At 37.8% G+C, this 22,152-nt stretch overlaps 1 protein-coding gene across 2 annotated transcripts in view; it reads left to right on the forward strand.

Moving 5' to 3' along the window:
• opcml (opioid binding protein/cell adhesion molecule-like) overlaps nucleotides 1-22,152 on the forward strand; it is a 351,189-nt gene that overhangs the window by 280,871 nt on the left and 48,166 nt on the right. For both annotated transcript variants that reach the window (XM_037120657.1, XM_037120656.1), the window contains one exon: nucleotides 2,204-2,329. In XM_037120657.1, coding sequence (XP_036976552.1) covers nucleotides 2,204-2,329 — 126 coding nt within the window. The remainder of the gene's footprint in view (nucleotides 1-2,203; nucleotides 2,330-22,152) is intronic.

Below are 22,152 nucleotides of genomic sequence, written 5' to 3' on the forward strand. Positions count from 1 at the left end.
ATTTATCCAAGTGATAATTCAAATGAAAAATGTAAGTTACATTTCACATGGGAAAGGAAGGCTTACAGTAAACATGCAGGCTGCTTGGCTTGTGAATATCATTGTTACGCACACCCTGAACAACACTGCAGATATACATTTACATTTATTTATTTAGCTCACACTTTTGTCCAAAGCAACTTACAATAAGTACACTGACAGTACATTGTAACATTCAGGAAGACCCTGGATGATTTCTGCCAGAGTACTGCTTATTGATTTTGTGCATAATGCAAATCAAGCCAGTACTATATCTTCTGCTTTATGGCAGGAATGAGCCCCAAGTATACAGGATTAGCATTTTTGCACTTCCAGTTCTCTCATTGTTTTTTTTTTAGAATGGGTATGGGAAGTATCAAAAGACTAGGCCACCTGGGTCCTGGGCTTAAATACCAGTAAAGAGACACGACACAATGATGAATTTGCAAAACCATGCATTTATTGAACACATTTACTGTAGTTCAGATATAGAGTATAAAAATTTGCCCCACTAACTAAAATAATGTAAGTGCAAGCATATAACAAACCCTTGAGAGTCTTTAGAATTGAGTTTTTCTTTGTTCATTTGGTGAATTGATTGTTGCAGCAAATCCGTGTATACATTTTTATCTTTCATTGGACAGATAAAGATACACACCATGAAATAGCAAAGGAAGTCCATTCTTAGAAGATAATAGTCTTTTCAATCCCTCTCAAGGACCTGTAGGCCGGTTCACCATCCAGTTAACTGGAATCTGTATTCTTCAATGGGTGTGTTGATAGGTGCAGAAATCCACCATTTACCAAAACCTGACTCCTGAACAGTTTGAATACCTGCACCCTCATGCAGGACAGTCGAGTTGAATGTAAACCCACTCATACGTTCACAGCATACATGGTGTCTGGGCCAGGAAGGCAATATCTCCAAAGCATGAACAGCAAGATGTCCGACAGCAAAAAGACAGATCCCAGATCAGTTAGCAAGGAACACATGGCGCTTATCCTGGTTAGACTATAATACATCAGGTCATAAAATTAACCTACATTAGTGTCAAAATAACTGGTTTCAATACTTTACCTGTCAAACAGCTTTGCAGTTTCAGATATTTAATTTGATCTCTTTCCTAGCCTTGGCAACAGTAGCCCACTAAAATATGTAATACCTGCGTACTTTGTGTTGTGCAAGTTGTACAAGAAGTAGCTAAAATTTTGGTAAATTAGAACTACAATAAAATTACCTTTTTCACATTCATATATCACAATTTCAATATCCCAAAAAATGAACTACTTTGAGTTGATTTATTTGATTTTCTTTTCACTGTCATATTCAATACTCTTGCAGTTCATAGAGAACACTCTGCTAATTAACATTAGCAAAACCAAGAAACCGGATGTGTAGGAGTCGTTTGTCAATGATTAGTCTGAAAAGCTGAGCGTTGAATGTAGTGATATATCTAATTCATCTCCTAGCGACTGTTTTTTGGCAATGCTTAACTTGGCAACTTAAGCAGGAACGTTTGTGTTTATGTTCAACACTGGGCATGAACACAATACTCAGGCTCAAGGGTTAAAATAATGCTTTTATTAAAGTTATTCATGTTCTTTATTGAAAAAAAAATAATCCTATCCTATCTTTTTGATAGTATAATATGATATGATGATAGTATGATAATATTTTGAAGTATAATATGATATTGAACTACAATGAAAAGCAAATTATACTTTTACTCAATTGAAGTCTGTCTTATCCATTGCACCAATGTTTTTACAGTTCAAGTTGCCATGACTGAGTTGAATTACAGTGAATAAAGATAACTTCTGACCCTTGATTTGAAGCGACAATCTCACAGGATACACTTAATCAAGAGTTCATACACACACGCACAGAGATTAAGCTGCTCCAGTCAGAGAGATTGGACTAAAGTATGTCTTACTCCAAATCAGACTGATGCTTGTCTAATGAGCTGTGTGGCAAGGACACAAGATGAAGAAAATCAATCATGCATAACACCACAGCGAGCCTGAGAATTGTCAAATTTGTCAGCTAATTTCATGGCAACAGTCCCTAACCTGGGGTTATTTTTAACCTCATCACTGTTCTTATTCTGTGGAATAGTGAGCCCTTTGCTCACATGTCTTTAAATGAGCTAAAAATGTCAATCATGGTTTTCTGCTCTCCCCTCAGTACCTGCCAGGATCACTAACATATCGAAGAACATCACAGTGAATGAGGGCAGCAACATCAATCTTATGTGTCTGGCGGTTGGACGACCCGAAGCTAACGTCATGTGGAAGCATCACTCACCAAGAGGTAATCCATATGTTTTGTTTTGCTTTGTTTTCTTTTCATCCATGAATGTATTATTTTATTCTAAAAGTTGTCTAGAAGTTTTGGTGTTTTGGTTTGTATAAGCAGACAGTTAAGATAAAGAGCAACAATCCTGTAGATTTGTAGAATGAGGCTTTCTTTATGCACTTAGTTACAATAAATAGGATTGCAATCCTTGATAGCTTTTAGGGGACATAAATGTGCCTAGCTGTCAAGTGAAGGCTGAATTTGTGAGTCCATAGGGAAGGCACACAATCAGATGTTAATGCAAAAATAAGAGCATTATACTGTAAAATTGCACCTCACTGAAACCATCGCTGCTGCACCTTCAGTCAATCAATCAGCAGCCTTCACTGTGATCACTTTTTTGCTGTTTTAATACTTTTTGCGTTGTTGCCATTTATGTTTACAGTAATTTTATTTGCATAACCACAATACACCATTGTTTCCCTCACATTCTGTAGTTATGTTTGTGTCTCATGTACATACAGTATATGTATAGATAGTATATACACATGCACATTGTCCCTGTGGTCCTTTATTTATATTCTGCCAAGTGTTTTTGATTTATTATTATTATTATTATTATTATTATTATTATTATTATTATTATTATTATTATTATTATTATTATTATCATATACAATATATGTATTATTACTGTTACTATTTTCTATTTCTGTAAGGCAGTCTCCAAGCAGGACATTTTATATAGTTTCCATCATTTTCTTTTGCAACTGTCAAAGATAATTCAGAAATTCCACTAAACAAATGTGTCAGGCGAAGCTGCAACAGCATTACCTCAGTGTAAAGGTGACTGAACCAGCCCTCCTACACACACGGCCTGATGTCAACATTCCCACACAATACACACCTCCAACACTTGCTTCACATGAATATTCGCCTACGTGCAGAACAGCCATTTACCAGAACGATATGAATCTGTAGCTTCTGTGTTAACACACTGTAGCCACTAGAGGATTTATGTTTAATAATGTCAAGCTTTAATCTATTGAAAAAAGACTTGCTTTCTTTTTAACTGGGTGGATTGAAGGGCTTGAAGCTACACAACCTGTGGCCTGACAGGACTCAAATGCAATCAAGCATGATTTGGCTGAAGGCCACAGTCGGTTTGGTTGGTTCTGTTGTGTTGGCACCTCACAGTCTGAATGAGAGGAATGAAGCTTTGTGTGTGTGCATGCATGTGTGTCCTGTGTTCTAATTGCATCGGCTCTGTGCTTCCCACTGAGCATTCAGCGGTGTGAGTCATGTGCAGCTTCTCCATAGGATCAGATGTTCAGCCTCCAACATGACATGAATTCTTACAGCCCAGCTGTTCCTCTCTCCCTCCCTATTATCTAGCGCCAGCAGAATCTGGTTCTCACAGCCCAGTGGCCCTCCACCACCTCAGCCATTCACATTTCCAACGCTTCCGTTGGTTGTTCCTCAATATTTACTCTGAATATCATGATTTCCACACAATTTGCTTGAAGTGTGACTTGTAATCACATTCAAAATCAGTAGCTTTAGAGTGAGATGAAACCACCAGACAGATGGTGCCATTTGCACTGACTGTATACTTAGTGACACCCCTTTTAGTCAAAGTTTAATTTTATGATTTTGATATAGATAGAATTTGGATTTTGATGAAAACCGCAAGTCAATTCAAGATGTGGAGAGGCCTGTCAATGTTGCAATGTGTGTGTCTCTAATAAAAGTCTCAGTTCTTGTTGGGATCACACCTCAAACCAAGGATTATGAGAACTCTGTCCTTCCAATGTAGTGTTGTGACAAAAATATCTATATTTGATACAACAGGAAAATATTAACAACTAAATTTGTCCAACAATGAGGGGCATGGAATTGAACACTTTATTTAAATTTAATAGAGCATTTTAACAAGACTGCTATAATGGATAATGGTCTTTTAAAGTTAAATAAAGTGTTCAATTTACAAAGTTACAAATATGTAACTGTTTACATTTAAATGCAGGCAATGCCTCAGGCTCAGGGCTTCCTCTGCTCATTCCTGCCTGCTCCACATTCCAGTTCCAGTTTCCACCAATAGGAAAGGGAGTTGCAGAGATTTTTTTTGCTTGCAAACACTTCCTGCTTGCGGACACTTTCGTGAGAGAAGCCCGTTTTGACTGTTTCTTCCTGCAATCAGTTCCCATTACAATCAGTGTGAGCCTCCCATATCTTGGTCTGTCCAATCACATGAAGACAATTAGACAGCAGAAGTAAATGATATATTTAGGAGATAACGTTGTGCCTTCAGTGTGTCATCATTGTATATTAAATGCAGTTTGTGTTACTTTTTTACTTAACTTAAAGAAGACCACGGTGATAAAATTTTATATCAGTTTTGTCCACACCCAAAAAAAAAACCAAACAAAAAAAGCCAAAAACAGTTTCTCTTTTTTGTTTGCATGATTTGGTCTCTTCTCTCTGTTTCTTTGTATCAGGTTACACCATTAAGCAAGAGCAGTTTAATTCATTCTCCACTCTGTGCTCACACAACATTAGCTTGAGCATTTCAATTAGGGCAGGAAGCAGGCACAGTAGCAATAGTTTTGAAGCATGATATACGGTGTGTATTTATTAACACACTCATTACCACAACCGACACACTTACAGATATCTTTTTAGCAATGGGTTGTCTAATGTTCTACTGCAGTATGCTGCACTGTATAATGTTAATTCATCCATAAGTATTGAACCATGATTGTGGTAGGATCAGTAACAGAGAACCAGCAGACCCGTGACCAGCTGTCCACCTGCCTCTTAAGAGTAACAATAATGGAAGTGGCACCACTGGAGAGATGTTTAAAATTGACATATAGTGTACATTTTAAACTCATTTAATCACAGAACACATAAACTCCATGATCACCTGTATTTTCCACCTGCGGTGCAGATACTTTTGTCCATTTCTTCCACCTTGTATGCCACAACAGTGTGAATGTCGAGCCTGTGGTTAGTGCTTGAAGTGACGGGTATGCAGTGGTGAAAAGCACTGATGGACTGGCTGCTCTCTGTCAGCGCCCAGGCGTAGTTAGGCTGTACAGACAGAGAGTGCTATGGACCAGCGCAGAAGTACTGGACAGCTTTCAATCTGTATTGATCATTTCAGTGTCTGCATCACTGCTGTCTGTGATCTTTGTTAAACATACACAACACAACACGTAAAAGCTATATGTTATAAATTTATGAAAAGCATTTTGAAGATCAGTTATGTCTTTGATTTGAAGAGAGTAGAGGTGGAGCAGTATTGACCAGCGGAGAGACATGCCTGCACGCTGCCTACCTAGCAGGGCTCTGTGCTTAAGTTGTCAGGGCAACTTGTGACATTTATGAGTAGTGCAGCTCCATGACTTTCTCTGAAGAGTTGAATATTTTTAACTTCTGGTCCAATGTTAGAAAAACTCAATGCAAAGAGTCTCGTGTCCACATAGGGTATAGGGAAATCACTGGCAGCATGACGACTGGGATTTAAAGTGTTGGTGCTGAGGGAGGAAAAGAAAACTGCACATTATTAAACATTCAATAACGCTCTCAGAGTCTAAACAGGAAGTGTTGCATGATATTAAATTAAGGTATATTGTCAAAATATCTTAGGTCACAACAAATTAGCTTATTCAATATCCTGTTAGTTAATTAATGTATTTGGCATATTTCTCAATGGATATTTTCAGATAACTTCAGAATCTGTTCAAGAAGCCACAAATACACATAATGATATTTCTGTATCATATGACACTGTCTACGACATGTTTATGTTCTCATAAATAAGATGAAAAGCATGTGCAATTTGACAATAGGATGTCATGTGGTTTGAAACTGCGCCCGTAGTAGAAAAGCAGGAAGTCACTCCTCAGTACGTAAGAGCTGAGCTGATGCATAGCAGCAAGAGTAGTGGCAAATGAAGCAATAGAACCACACTTGAAAAAGTAATATAAGGGCTTCTGTAGCAAGGGAGATTGGTATGGTTTGTGTGTGTGTGTCTGCATGTGTGTCTGTGTGTGTCTGTGAGTGTGTATGTGTTGTTGTCAAGGTAATGGGTTATCTTACTTGACATTTCTCTGAGTTGCACTAATGAAAAGAGACACTATGTGGGGAGATGTTTGGGCAGCCAAAGAAATACTTGCTGGCAGTCAGAATCTTAAATGTTTTTCCTGCAGAGTGGCATTTTCCCGACTAGCTTCTCCGTTTGCTTTTCATGTTTGTCACCAGCGATAATGGACTGTTCCCTCAGAGGATAGTGTTTGTGTCTGTTAGAACCGCACTGAAGTGAGCAGCTTTCTCCCTGAGTTAAACTGCATTTCTACACAGTCTCAAATCTGCAATGTGGCTGCCTTGCCATTTGATAGTTGTTTTTCCATGGCATATCATTTAACATTTTCACACTCACATGGTGTCAGGAACATGTGCAAATGTGCTGTAGCAGCTGATGATGCAGAGAGATGCCGCACCTTTCCCTATGAAAGTGGCATGAGAAAATTTTCTCTGGTGAACATCAAAGAAATACTGGATACTGACACAATATTAAAGGTCCCATATTACGAAAAACATGTTTTCTCTGGTCTCTATATATAAACTGGACCTCCCTGGGCCTACTAATGCCCAAAATGAGGAAAGCAAACGAGTCCTGCATTGTCTCTGCAGCCCACCCACTGGTGAAATGACGTTCCTACAGGCTGTTCAGATTCAGCTGCTTTCATTACATAATGAAAAGATAGATGTTCAGAGATTGGCCTTCTCTGCACAATGATAGGAGATAGCCAAGAGGGGGGCATTCATCCCTGAGGTGAAGTTTGGTGTGTTGTAATAGGATCAGTCCCACCCATACCGAACCCAGCAACTGCACCCGAGCCACAGGTAAGTGTTGCCACGTTTTGATAGTATTTACTGGTGCCTACAAGTATGGTGAAGTCAGCTGGAAATTGGCTAGTTAGCTCCACTTTGGTCCACTATGCAATGGCGTTTGAAGCAAGTTTAATGTTAATAACATTACAAGGGAGCTTGGTTGTCACAGTAAAAAGTCTGGAAACGTGTAGACTGGAGACAGAGACTTTGCGAACAGTGTCCAACACAGCTTTCGCTAGCAGTTAGCCATTAGCTACATGGTAGTAACTATAACAACACATAGAACAAACTAACATTATTCAGACACACTAACGATTCTGAAATGTCCTGCAGCAGCCGCAGGGTCTGTACTTCTTCAGGAGCCTCTCCTTCTGGGTCCGATTCAGGGTCAAACTGGTGTGGTTGAATGACAGCATCTTGGCGACCTATAGCAATGCATCCAGTATAAAAACAGTATAATATGGGACCTTTAAAGTTGCACAGCCCAATCTAAGCCTCAAGTTTTTTGAGCTAAATTCAAAGTCATTGTCAGACTCCTCATTTACTGTTTAATATTAATTCTGTTACCAGTGAACTTTTGAACTAAGGAAGATCCATATACTCTCTACACTACATGCCAATAAATCCCCCACTACAGCATGTAAAAGTGACTGTTAGTACCAGCCTCTGTGGTTGTTTGCTTAATGTCAATGCCAGCTATGTTTCACCTTAATTTTTTGCACCACAAGATCCAGTCCCCATTTCAACTCAGTGGGGACCACATAAATGCTGCAGCAGTGTTCACTGAATTGCTGGCTGGAAGCCATTAAAAGGATTAGAAGATATATGGTTGTGGGAAAACAGTTTATTCAAGGGACAACACAGTATGGATCTCTCTGACCCATTAGGGCTCATTAAAGTTCATAAGTTGTGAATGTTCACACTTTCAGATGTCTGTTTTTGCCTTTTGTTTTCAAATTACTGCAGATGGAAAAATAACTGTTATGTGTGCCATCACTGAGAAGTGGTATGACTGAGCTACTGACTGAGTTATGGTTGTTGGCTCTCAGTCAAAATCTAAAGTTGCATGCATTGTAACAACAGAAATTACACTGTTGTGTGTTTGAATCATGTTTTCATGTTAAATGAATACATTTTCTCTTTCAATCTTATATTTTCAAAATTAAGTGTGTATCGTATTTTTGCATTATCAGATGTATTTAGAATGAAATGCAGCGCTTGTAGAATGATTTTCTATTTTAAGCAACGCTTGCTGCATGGTTCTTGGGATAGCAAAGTTGATTCGCCATCTTATCCATACATTCATGAAACAACTCGAACTCTTAATTTTTCAAGAAGTGCCATCACAATGTCATAATGCATGTTTGAATGAAGCGTACCTTGCGGTGAGTTTTCTTTAAGGGGGGAAATTAGCATTGAAATTGTAGAGTTTATTTTGTTTACTCATTAGACTATGTGAACTTACCCATGCATAGTGCATACTTTCATCTTAAACTATGGGAGACTATCACACCTTTGCATCTTGCAATACATTATAGTCCTGGAAGACAGGCAAGTCAGGGCTAGCTGGTTAGCATGTTAACGTCTGTAAACGTCTTTGACATAACATAAGTACTAGTGTTTCCTCACATTCTGTTTATAGTTCCTTTTTTTGAATGTTTAAAAAAACAATATGACGACATCTTATAAATTGCCCTTTTAACCTAAACCATGATCTTCTCCTAACATTCACCAAAGTACTTTTGACACATAAACGCAACTATACAATAACCTAGGGATGTGAACCCAAGTCTCGAGACCTTCACTTTGCAGTGGTGAACTGTGACTATTAGAGCTGGGACTTAAGCTAAGCCAAAGCTTAGCAGACACACCAAGAAAGCAACAACAGGGCAATATATTTTGCCAGGGATGGGTAGCAGGCTACCAGTTAGCTTGTGGCAACTGTAGGTGTAGAGTTGTTCCTCGAGTCAGCTTGTATTGAGTGCTAGATAATCGCCAGTTAAACAGTCATATGTAGCATTTATCTCTAGTATTTTCGTCTACCAACATAGCTCTGTACTGTGTTGCACTTCTGGAAGTTGCTTGGTGAAGGTGGGCAAAGTTTGCTAGGTGGATAAGCCTAACAAATGCAGCATTGGCACAGGCAGATGACTAGTCAGTTGAAAAATGAAGAAATTTCTGGTGGGACAGACTATTTTCTTACAGCTAGTCATCCATAGGTAGCGTTGATGATTGTCAATCTTGAAATGCTTTTCAACACTTTGAGTTAGTCCTCCATTTTGTCTTATTAATTGCTGCTCTTTGATAGCCTGCTTTGAAAAAAACACTGCTATGAAGTTAGCCATGTCGGTCTCCTCTGCCATAGCTGCAGACATGATAAAATGGCTTCACTGCTTTGACTTCTAGTTACGCTACAAGCTTAGGGCAAATATTGTGGACAGTGTCTGGTGATTGAAATTTCATTTATAAACCGTACATTTTTTCCTTCCAAAGGAGCTTTTTTTTTTATATTTCAGTCATTGATATTTTTCAGTTTCATATTTTGAGTCCTGACAAGTAAATCGTGAGGCAAAAAGCTTATATGACATGTGAAGGCCAATCATTTGAAAAATTGGCAGTGTTGAGCATGATTGACAGAACAACCGCAGCACAGACAGATGTTGACAACTTGTGATTAGTCTCCTGATGACTGCCATTTACAGAATTATACAGCAGGAATTAATTGCATGCTACTGCAGGGATGTTGCCTTCCAAAGGGAACAATTCTCCAGCATTGCCTGCTGACAGTGTTGAAGCAGTTATCACTGGGAGAAGAAAAAAAACATGTGTGCAGGTGTGCCTAAGAAAATAAATGGACGCAAAATGATCCTGTTAAAAATCACAATGTGCCTCCCACACGGCTTCTGTCTTTTGTGACAGGGAATAAAGGACACAGACCTGTTTGATTTTGAGTTCCAATATTCATCATAATTGGAGGAGTAGTGATTTTTAAGTCTGTTTTAAAAAGCGTTAATATCACAGTATCAATGCATATGCACAAGCTAACAAGAGTATTGAGACTGGCAGATAACGTTTTTAGAGGAAAATAGACTTGTATCTCTGTATGGTTTACCTACTAAACAGTTCAATACATTGACAAAACCCATCACAGAGAAATAATGACCAAGATAAAATGACAGGCATAGCCTAAATAGTGCACAGTTTGCACAGGAAATACTGAATGCCTTTGACTTATTAACTCCCCCTTGCTGTAACATGCATATGCAAATTTTTGTGTGCAGTTGGCAACAGGACTATATGTAAAATTTTTGGCCTTTGAAAAGTGCTTCTAGATTAAAAAATAAAAATAAAAAATACTAGTGTTTCCTTTTCATTTAGCATTTCATAATTGTTGCGTTATTTGTTGTGCAATGAAGTATTTACCCAAATGATTGTAAAGTTTACTATAACGCCAATGCATAGCCACCTCTTCTGAGTACCCTGACAGCTGATAAACCTGTGAGGCTGACAGGATAATCAGGAGTAGATGCAGGCCTGCAAGATATAGCCAAATGAAGGCTTTAGGCCCCCCACCATTGCCCCAGCATTTAGACACATATGATATGTAAGCCTCGACAAGGTCGGTCACTATCAATGAGTGCCTTGTTGTTGTGGTGTGTCCCACATCATTGGTACTATTCAGCCCTTGTTGGTGAATTTTTGGTTGACTGAGCTAACATTCCGCAGCAAGAGAAATCACTCTGATGGACTGTTTAGCTAAGTGAATTTCTCCAAAGGCAGAAAAACAGAAAATAAAGGGAAAGCCCCTTGAGCCAGATGCTGTTGTAGCCATGATAAAAACCCAGCTGGCACAGGTTCACCTTATTTTTTGCCTTTGCTTCTTTGCTAGTACCATTTGTAACTTTTTATCAGACATATTTTCAATAAGAAGTGTTGCATGCATATGAGAAAGTGGTGAGAAAATTATAGGCAAGCATTGCTATATCATTACAAAGGTTCCACAGTACAGAGTTTTCATGTTTAATTTTATGAATGAAAATGATATACTACCTTTACTTGGTGCTATGGAGAGTTCTTTCCTCTCACGCAGGACCAGAATGTACAGTAAGAGCTTGGTGTAGTCTTTGCAGTGATTTCAAGTGTACTCTTGGTTTTGAACAATCTTCTTGTCCAGATTGCATGTAGGATGGTCATGGGGAGATCCTCTATTGCTCTAACTGACTAACAGCAAGTGATTTTTCTTGGCTAAATAGATGAGGACAACATGGGCAACTAAGGCTACTTGTTTTCAAATACATTTCACAGGCATCATGAACCACTAATAAAACATTAATTTTGATTGACAAGTAAATTGCACAATAAATGATAATAGCAACTACAACTATAGCAATAAATGAAAGCATACAAAACAATTAAAGTATAACATTTAATGGATTTGAGTAAAGGTTGTTTTACAAAGAACAAGCAAATAGCCTTTTCATGTTATATTGGCCCCGCGACCCTGCAGAGGATTAAGCGGCGTACATATAATGTGTACAGATGATGGATGGATGGATGGATGTTATATTGGTATCTTGTTGCCAACCCCCTGCATGCAGGTATTTCTGGTTTGTTTGTTTTGGCCACCCAACCCCTTCTTTGCAACCACTCCAATGTTAACTGCAGACCATCTCCTGGTATTAAATCTTGCTCTTAATGCCTCGATCCTGTTGTTTATGAACCCTTCCTTTCAAAAGCCTTCCTTGCGACAACTGTTGCATCTGACAGAGAAGACAGAGAAGAACATTCAAGGACATTCACATAGAGGAGGCAGCCTCCCCTCTATCCTGACCAGAGTAAAAACATTACAACGCCTCAGCTATGTGCTGACATCAACAGTGGTGGCCAGTGGGGTAAAAAAACAAGCCTCATTCAGCAGCCTTTGCTCGGTTGGCTGTAGCAATGCACGGATACATCCAACAATGTATGAAAGCCCCAGGGCAGTTACCCTGCTGTTCATCAATCTAAAGCAGATGACAGCCATGGAGGCACCATGAGAATAGAAAGGCAGTGAAAAAGTAACCATTCAAAGAAAAACCTTGCCTGTGCCTTACCCTCTAGGTCACCGAAGAAGCAGCCAGGATGTTTCCTGTATGACATCTTGCTACTGCATTCTTATGTACTAACCAGTAGAAAGGAGGCTCTGGATATTTGGATATTACACCTGATGCCCAATGATGCCTCTTATTGAAGTAGAAAAATGTCTTCCTACCATAAGAGGCATTACTGTTATTATTTGAAATATGTTGTCTCCAACACAGTTTTTTTTTTAAATCAGGGTACTGGTATCGTTACATTGTGTTTCATGGTGGACATGAATGTTATCCATGTCACATAGTCTATGAAGTCATGTCCATGGATGCTAGAGCTAAGAGGAGTGAATCCATGCGGCGAGAGTTCAGCGTACTGTCCTGTCCATCTAAAACCAACCCTCACAAGGTCCTTCAGAATCAAAAAAAATAACCAACCCAATGGCTGAGTCCTCCCCATGTCTATCTAGGGGTAAAAAAAAATAATAGTAATAAAATAAAACACACACAAAAAAAGAGAAAAATGTAAATACATCCAAAAACTGAAAAAAGAAACACAACTCTGTGATGGAAAGTTTAAAAAGTTTAGAAGCAATACTTTTTCCTCATCAGATGTCTTTTCTCTCAATTCACCAAACAAGATTAATGTCAGCTACTAAAATACTGAGCATAGAAAATCCCACTTGTAACAGGTTGATACAGTGGACATCAACAGGATAAAAGTTTGTACTAGCTGAGTTCAGTGAGGTACATGGAAATATTGTCAGTCACTGCAGTTACTGAACACAGCCCTCACTTTGTCCGCTCCTGTGCTACAGTTAATTCTTGTCCTCTATACTTATTCCACTAGCAATTGCCACTTTACCATTCTTCAAACCCTTTGTTCTTCTTGTTTGTTCTTCTTAATCCCCCACAATTGGCTGACCTTATTTTATGCTCTGGCCCCACCAATGGCTGTAAAGTTATCATAATATTACAGATTCAACTTAAAAGTACTGCCCTTATCCTTCTTCGTGTTTGTGTGTGTGTGTGTGTTTTTGGGGAAACAAAACTCAGAATGAGAGGCTGCTCTCACTGCTGGTCTTACAACATAAATAACATAGCAGAGCACACCCCCAGATTTTGTTATCCACATACATATATGCATGCTTTCAAATGATTAATTCATGAATAAATGCAGTTAACTTTGTAAAACAAAAAGGCTGCAGATTATCTTAATTTCCAGATGTGTTTCATATTGTATTTCAGCACATTAAGGGCACCAGTAATGGTTTGGCACACAGTATACCAGAGCAAATGACTGAAAATAATGCTCCCCTTATCAATTCATTCATTCACTAACCAATTTTGAATCGGTTCTGAATCGAATCCGACACCCAAGAATCACAATTCAATCGAATCAGGAGATTGCCAAAGACTCACACCCATAATTTGCATACACTGCTTTTATTTTCAGGGATTGTCTTGTCCATTCTGAATTGTTGGGCTGTTTAATCATGCATGTGCCAAGACAGCATAAGCAGTAATCAAAACTTAATGTATTTGTAACGAGGGGTTCATTCTTTGCAGACAAGGGCACAATTCAAATCAGTCAGATCAGTATAAGCCGAACTCTACTGATCCGTATTCATTTTTTTTTTTTTTTATTTTACTTTTATTTATTTATTTATTTATTTTTTTCATGCAGATGTCTTGATAAAATTCACTGATTCAACCTGGTGCATAATGTCTTACTTAATCAATGAGTTTTCCAGAGTAAGGTAGTTGCCATACAGGTATCACATTTTAGAAAAGATGGCAGTGCTATTAGATCAGTTTAATTAGCAGTGTATACTATATATATATATATATATATATATATATATATATATATATATATATATATATATATATATATATATATATATATATATATATATATATATATATATATATATATATATATATATATATAATTTATAGTGTTAAAAGCAGAGGAAAAATTAATGAAAAGAAGTCTAGCATGAGACATGGGGCTCTCAAGGTGGTGGTAGGTAAGGTACATAGCTACATTTGTTTACTTTTGAAAGGTGTAATTATTGTTATAAGTCCTTTGTAATACAGGCTTGCTTTATTAAAGGTTATATTGATAACAGTGTAGACAAATCTTGTCTCTTTCTAATACATATGCAGCATTTGTAGGTGCAGAAAGAATATATGTCTTTTCCTTCCTTATCATGATTGTGAATTCATAATGTTGTTTGGTCCAACTATTATTTTGTTTATCTGTATGTAAACGTTGACAGTTGGTTCCAGCTTCAAACAAAGTTTGTCAGCCAATAGTATACTTTTGAAATCACATGGTAGCCATGTTTCATCAGCATCAAGAGTCTTAATAGTTGACAGTTTGTGAGACAAAAACAAAAACATAACAACGGCTGATATGGTAAATGGGCTTGCATTTCTATAGTGCTTTTCCAGTCTACTGACCACTCAAAGGCTTTACAACACTTTCTATATTCACCCATTCACACACAAATTTACATACTGATGGCGGAGGCTACCATGCAAGGTGACAGTTTTGGGTTCAATATCTTGCTCAAGGACACATCGAAATGCCGTCAGGGGGAGCTTGGATTTGAACAAGTGACTTTCCAAACACTAGAGAACCCGCTCTACCTCCTGAGCTACACTTTTGATATGCTATTTGGTCTTCTGCCAAATGATAATGACACATATGTACATTAGGCTATGTTTATGTAAAACTGGGTAGATGTTAAGGACTTATAATTTAATTGGATTATGAAGAATGTGTATTTTTACTTAAAGTTAAGTCAAGTATCATGGTTCGACAATAATTGTTTTAAATTGTGTTTGCTTGTTTAACACTATAATATGGGACAAAGGTAAATCATACACTCCTAGAGACCATAAATTGACAATCCTATTTCCAATAACAATATCCATCACATCTTGCATTTTTTAACTATGTGATCAAACAGAAAACAAACAAGATAACAAAACTTAATCATAATGCTTTTGAGTTTAGTCTGTCTTCCCTCTGATATTGAATCTCCAGTGATAGTTTTATGTATAAGATCAGTCGAATCAGCTACAGCGTCCAATCAGTAACATATATCCACTAAGGGGGTGTGTCAGCCGGTAAAAAGTCTTCCGTGAAGGCTGCTCTCATGTGTCCTCCCTCATCCTTCCACAGAGATCAGTCGTGCTACTCGCTCCTCTGAGCACAAATAAGAGCTTAGGGATGGCCTTCAAGATGACAGACCAGAGAGACTTCCAGTTCAAGTGAGCGAGGACATGATAAATGAGGGAAATGGGATGTACAGAATAGCAGATTGAGTTAAAAATGTGCAGTCAGCAGTTATTAGTTATTTTCTACAGATCACATGAAATGATGTATGTTCTGTAAGTATGAGCACACATGTTAAACTTGTGAGGTGAAATGTATACTCTGTTCAGAATGTATTATCTCGGTCACAGTGCTAAATTCTAAAATTTCGAGCTAACATCTAGCTGTCATCGCGCTAACGGACTAAGTGCTAGCAGGCAACATCTGCTGTGTATTTTTCCTTTACTGGTATTTCCTACACATACTCATATTTCACGCCTCCAGTCTCTTTCTGCACTTTTAAAACTTGCTTTGTATTCATTGCTCATGGGTCCTCTTGCATTTCACCCAACAAAACATTGAGGTCAGCAGTAGACCAGTGTGTGATGTGGTGTGTGTCCTGAGGAGGGATGGTGCAGAGCACTGACCCAGAGGACTTCTTTGTCCTCAATGGAAGAAATGTAGGTCTTCAGTGGAATGGGGGCATTGCTTTATTTGGATACTTGATTTCTTTGTAATGATCAGACCTCAATTGCATAGATGAAGTCCTGCAGAGGTTTTTCCTGAATTGTCACTTAAACAACAAAATAATGCCACTTACATGATTAATGGAAAAGATATGTTTAAAAAGAGAGTGATGTTGACTTTGAGATTGCTTTTGCTACTTATGTTAATTCTGTTACATAAAGTAGAATTAAAAGGTTATCAGGTTGTGCTTAAAACACTCAGTGTTTGATCAACTCTCCTAGTTCTTGCAGAAATTATAATGGAACCATGTGAAGTTGAGTGTAAAAATCTCTCTTCATTAGCTCAGCCTATTTTCCTTTAATGATTCTTTAGTACAATTAGTTTAAATGTGTAAACAAAGTTGTATTTTTAAAGTTGGCTAGAACATGTCAGTAAACTTTTTTTTTTTTTTTGTTTTATGTATTTACACATAGTAGATGTCTTTGTTAGTATATTTGTAATTTGCTGTTGAACTTTTGGATATACTGAATTTTAGCATTTTTCCTTGTTGTTTTAGTTATACACTATATTACCAAAAGTATTCGCTCACCTGCCTTTACTCATTCTATGAACTGAAGTGCCATCCCATTCCTAACTCATAGAATTCAATATGATGTCGGTCCATCTTTTGCAGCTATTACAGCTTCAACTCTTCTGGGAAGACTGTCCACAAGGTTGAGGAGAGTGTTTATAGGAATTTTTGACCATTCTTCCAAAAGCGCATTGGTGAGGTCACACACTGATGTTGGTCGAGAAGGCCTGGCTCTCAGTCTCCGCTCTAATTCATCCCAAAGGTGTTCTATCGGGTTCAGGTCAGGACTCTGTGCAGGCCAGTCAAGTTCATCCACACCAGACTCTGTCATCCACGTCTTTATGGACCTTGCTTTGTGCACTGGTGCACAGTCATGTTGGAAGAGGAAGGGGCCCGCTCCAAACTGTTCCCACAAGGTTGGGAGCATGGAATTGTCCAAAATGTTTTGGTATCCTGAAGCATTCAATGTTCCTTTCACTGGAACTAAGGGGCCAAGCCCAGCTCCTGAAAAACAACCCCATACCATAATTCCTCCTCCACCAAATTTCACAGTTGGCACAATGCAATCTGAAATGTACCGTTCTCCTGGCAACCTCCAAACCCAGACTCGTCCATCAGATTGCCAGATGGAAAAGCGTGATTCATCACTCCAGAGAACGCGTCTCCACTGCTCTAGAGGCCAGTGACGGCGTGCTTTACACCATTGCATCCGACGCCTTGCATTGCACTTGGTGATGTGTGGCTTGGCTGCAGCTGCTCGGCCATGGAAACCCATTCCATGAAGCTCTCTGCGTACTGTACTTGGGCTAATCTGAAGGTCACATGAAGTTTGTAGCTCTCTAGCAATTGACTGTGCAGAAAGTCGGCGACCTCTTTGCACTATGCGCTTCAGCATCCGCTGACCCCTCTCCGTCACTTTACGTGGCCTACCACTTCGTGGCTGAGTTGCTGTTGTTCCCAAACGCTTCCATTTTGTTATAATAGAGCTGACAGTTGACTGTGGAATATTTAGGAGCGAGGAAATTTCACGACTGGATTTGTTGCACAAGTGGCATCCTATGACAGTTCCACGCTGGAATTCACTGAGCTCCTGAGAGCGGCCCATTCTTTCACAAATGTCTTGTTTCACAGTCTGCATGCCTGAGTGCTTGAATTTATACACCTGGGGCCAGGCCAAGTGATTAGAACACCTGATTCTGATCATTTGAATGGGTGAGCGAATACTTTTGGTAATATAGTGTATATATTATTATTTTTCATTGTCATTTAGCATTTGGAAAATAGTAGTACAGCAAAATAAAGTATTGAAGAAGTTCTTGAAAAACAGGAAGCGAACAACTTCTCTCTGACTGTTTTTCAGTCATTAATTCAACACAAGACTAAAAACTCTTCTATCGGCTGGAAAACTGCTAAACTCTACAATCTCTTCAGTTGTTATGGTTACCCACCGTTCTGTTACCGAGCCCCACTGTTGCCATGGTTACTCACTGATGCTAACTAGGGGCCTAGCCTAACAGTATGTTGTCAGTGTGGAGCAAACTAACCAAATGGTGAATTTTGTCACTACAGTCCGCTACAGTTTATCTAATTGTTATAACTTTTAAGTAAATGAAAGAAACCAGAAGTTGAGCATACTATGTCTAACAAATATTAAGGGTAAATTACTTATACAATAGGAATGTATTAATGGTATATTGCTTGGATTTTGGCAAGAGACTCAATATTTGATACAAAAAAGGCAAATTTTATATATGGGGCAATTTTTAATGCCAATGAGTTGACAGGCTGTTCCGTTCCATTTTTCCATGAGGGTATGTTACTGCTTTTACCCCCCTTATATATATATATATATATATATATATATATATATATATATATATATATATATATATATATATATATATATATATATATATATATATATATATATATATATATATATATATATATAGCATTTACTGAGGTCACACAGGAACACAGCATATACTGTATACAGAAATATATGGTATGGAAATATATGGTAGTTTGTCTTTGCTGGTAATTAACTCACAAAGGAACACTGAGTACATTTTCACACAACATACAGTATTTTTTCTTTTCTTTCACAACAGACTTTTTTTTATCTATCCCTTGAGCTAATGAGGTCACACAGGAACACAGTGTTTTTGCTTTTACCTCAAGGGTGCCTCTTGTAGCAAACGTAATTGCCAAAGGGGTCAGGAAATGTGTCTCTTATCCGCTAGGAACTGCAGTTTGGTTTCACCTACCGGTTTCCAGCTCCCAGACATCCATGTTGCCAAATGGTGAATTGGTGGTATGCATTGTAACTCCCTATTGCCACGCTGCTGCATAGCCTTTGGAGGTGGAAACCTGAAATAAAAACAGTGCCAATGTATAAAATGTTGTATTCTAAAATGTATGATTATGTTTATTGACAGTAACAGTAAAATAAACAGTGTGAGAATATTTGTAAGTTACAAAAAAGTAAGTACTATTACTCAGGAAATGGAGAATACAGAGACTACATTACAGCATGTTGTATACTTAAAATGTAGAAAAGTTGTTCCACTTATAGGTGTATCATAGATAGCATCACACTAAATACATTTCAAATTGTGCTTTTCTACTACTAACACACTTAGTACAAAAATTGGTTGTTCCAAAATACTTGAAGTGCACTGATGATTAGTATGCTATACTAGGATTCAATGTATTCTGCCACTTAATATTATTAAGCACTCGTTAGAAGGGGCACCACCTCCATTGATTATTTAGTCAATCACATCAAATGCATCAGTCTGGTATCTGAAAGTTGTAAATTGATTAAATTGACCTACATCTTTGTCATTAAGGAACACACAAGTACAATGATTAATTAAATCTTGAACCTTGGACATGGATGATGAAAAAGGACCACTAAACATATATACATATGTATATAAATACAGTTAGAGTGGATGAAGGATAAGGCATAAATTAATTGTAAATGTAGTTATTAAACTATTGCCGACAGAATAAATTAGTCAGTTTTGTCAAAAACTGTTCAAAAATGCAAAAGGGGGAATACTTCATGAAGATCAAAAAAAAAAAAGCTTAACTAATTTAAGAATTAGCTTTGCATAAACTCTCAAACAGAGAGCATGAAGATGGTTATTTCCTACTTTTCTGCTGTGATGTATGCTGATGATGAGGTGAACTTCCCGTAAAGCCCGGGAAGCATGGCGAGCAAACTCGCTAAACCTTGGTCACCAGGACTCAGATGATGACTGCTGTACGCTTGGTTTAGTGAAGCAGCTGGTCTCGCTTTTTCAGGATGATGAGTCTAGGATCAGACAAGGCGTGACAGCCACAGAGGAGACACAGCACGTATTCTCCAGTCTTGTTGCAGTAAGTGATGGGATGCAGAGTTGGGATGCATGAAGCCAAATCACGTCTAAAGGTACTTAAATAAAAAAAAAAAAAAAAAAAAAAAGAAAGAAAAGAAAAGAGGATTACAAAATTAATGATTATCATAAAACCATCATAAACCCCCCCCCCCCCCTTTTTTTTTGATTGTTTGTTTGTTTTTTGACATCCTTCCTCCTTAAGGTCAGAGGTCATTAGGTCTGTATGTGTCTCTGTGTACTACAATACAGGCACATGAGCCTTTCAATTAAGCCATCAAGATGGTTATGAAAGAATTTAGTATTCCTGTACTAAATATATATTCCTCTGTTTGGTCCATTACACCAACAAATAAATGAAGATGTATGAAAAGCTTATGTTGATATTTTGTCACTTTACCATTGTTAAAATTTTTCATTTTTGGAATGTATGGTAATAGCCATTGTATTGAATTGATTTGAATAGAAAGTGCTGTAAGATAAAAATGTGTATTATCATTTAAAGTGCTCTGCTACAGCATCCTGTTTTAAGTATTAGACTATTTTAAATGCTACAGAGGTCTCTCCAAATCCTTCTTTAAAAAGAAAAAAAATCATGAATATGCATGAGATAGAGAAATGTTTTAATCATTACAAGTCTCATATAACTCTGTGTGAAGCACAGTTGAGTCTCTGTGCCAGTGAATTCTTTATTGGGTGGCAATCAGGCACCAATTAGTTTGACCCAGTTTTATATGAGAAGCAAGAGAAGCTGCATTTTTTTTTTAAATAGTTTTTTATGTCCTTTTTTTTTCAACTTTTACAGCAATGCATTGTGGTACAGAGATCATTTGTCACAATTGAGAAAAACAGCAACATAACTGTACCATTACAAAATGCAACCAGCCAGAGCAGGAAGGTCTTGTAATTTAAGCCAGCAATCAGCATCAGCCTAAACATATGTACATGGTACATGGTACATTCCAGCCCAGTCAGCACGATAGCATGTTGGTAAGTTCGCTACCACATTGGTCTTGTCTTTCTGTATTGGCGTTGTTATAATCAGGTCTCCAACACACGCACAATTTGACATAATAAAGATCCAACTTTGGATTGCAAACAATAAATGGTTCATACACCACTGTAGTACTAACCAAAGAGCCTGAACTCACAAACTGCTTCAATTCATGACACCTGAGCAAAGTGTGACTGATGCTGGAAGTAAGTGGCACTGTGAAGATGAACTAAACCCATGAGAATGGCTTCACAACAGCAGGAGGCATAATGATGGGCAGAAGGTGTTTGCAAGTGAAGTGTGAGACTGTCACATATTTCAGGTGGCTCCAATCAGTATTTTGTTTTGTAATTGTTACAGATAGTAAATACTTAATAGCCTCATTTGATCTCCTGCTCAATTCCACTGTTTCAGCAAGTAAGAAGTAGGCTTGTATGCGAAATAAAACTAACAAACAAACATGGAGTATATTCTGAGGTCACTCCAGCTTTTAAAACACAAAACAATTTACAACCCAGACACATTTTTATTTTATTTATTTATTTATTTATTTATTTATTTATTTATTTATTTATTTATTTATTTAGTAGGATAAGCTTTTATTAGTAGTAGTATTATATTAACACTGCTGGAAACATTGGTAACAGTGCTTGGTAACATTGTTTTTAAAGTAAATTGTTACGTCACAAGATTACTACAATTGAACAGTAACTTGTTTGGAATTCTTTAGAGTTATCAAGATGCCAAGTAGCCAGCTTTACATGTACCCTGTTTTTCTACTGTGTACTCTACTGTTTTCTACCATCATTTTGTCGCCTTCTCTACTACCCACGATTGGAATCTCTGCAGCCTAATAGTAGGAATATAGCTCTTTATTTTGCTAACAATTTGACAGCAAAGTGGGCAAAGGCATTAGGTAGTAGCCACAGCTGTGAAACAGAACAACAAACACTTATCCTCCAGGCACAAATTGCATTCACCATGATTTTGTTATTGTCCTTTTTTGACGAACAATTCAAATTAATGGGAATATTTCCACAATGCTGACAATGAATTAGCTAGCTATGCATGCACACTGACCTGCTTGCACCCAGCCACTGCGGAGCAGCAGGAAAGAACAGAAACT

The sequence above is a fragment of the Acanthopagrus latus genome, chromosome 13, assembly GCF_904848185.1.
Source record: "Acanthopagrus latus isolate v.2019 chromosome 13, fAcaLat1.1, whole genome shotgun sequence".
Classification (NCBI taxonomy): Eukaryota; Metazoa; Chordata; class Actinopteri; order Spariformes; family Sparidae; genus Acanthopagrus; species Acanthopagrus latus.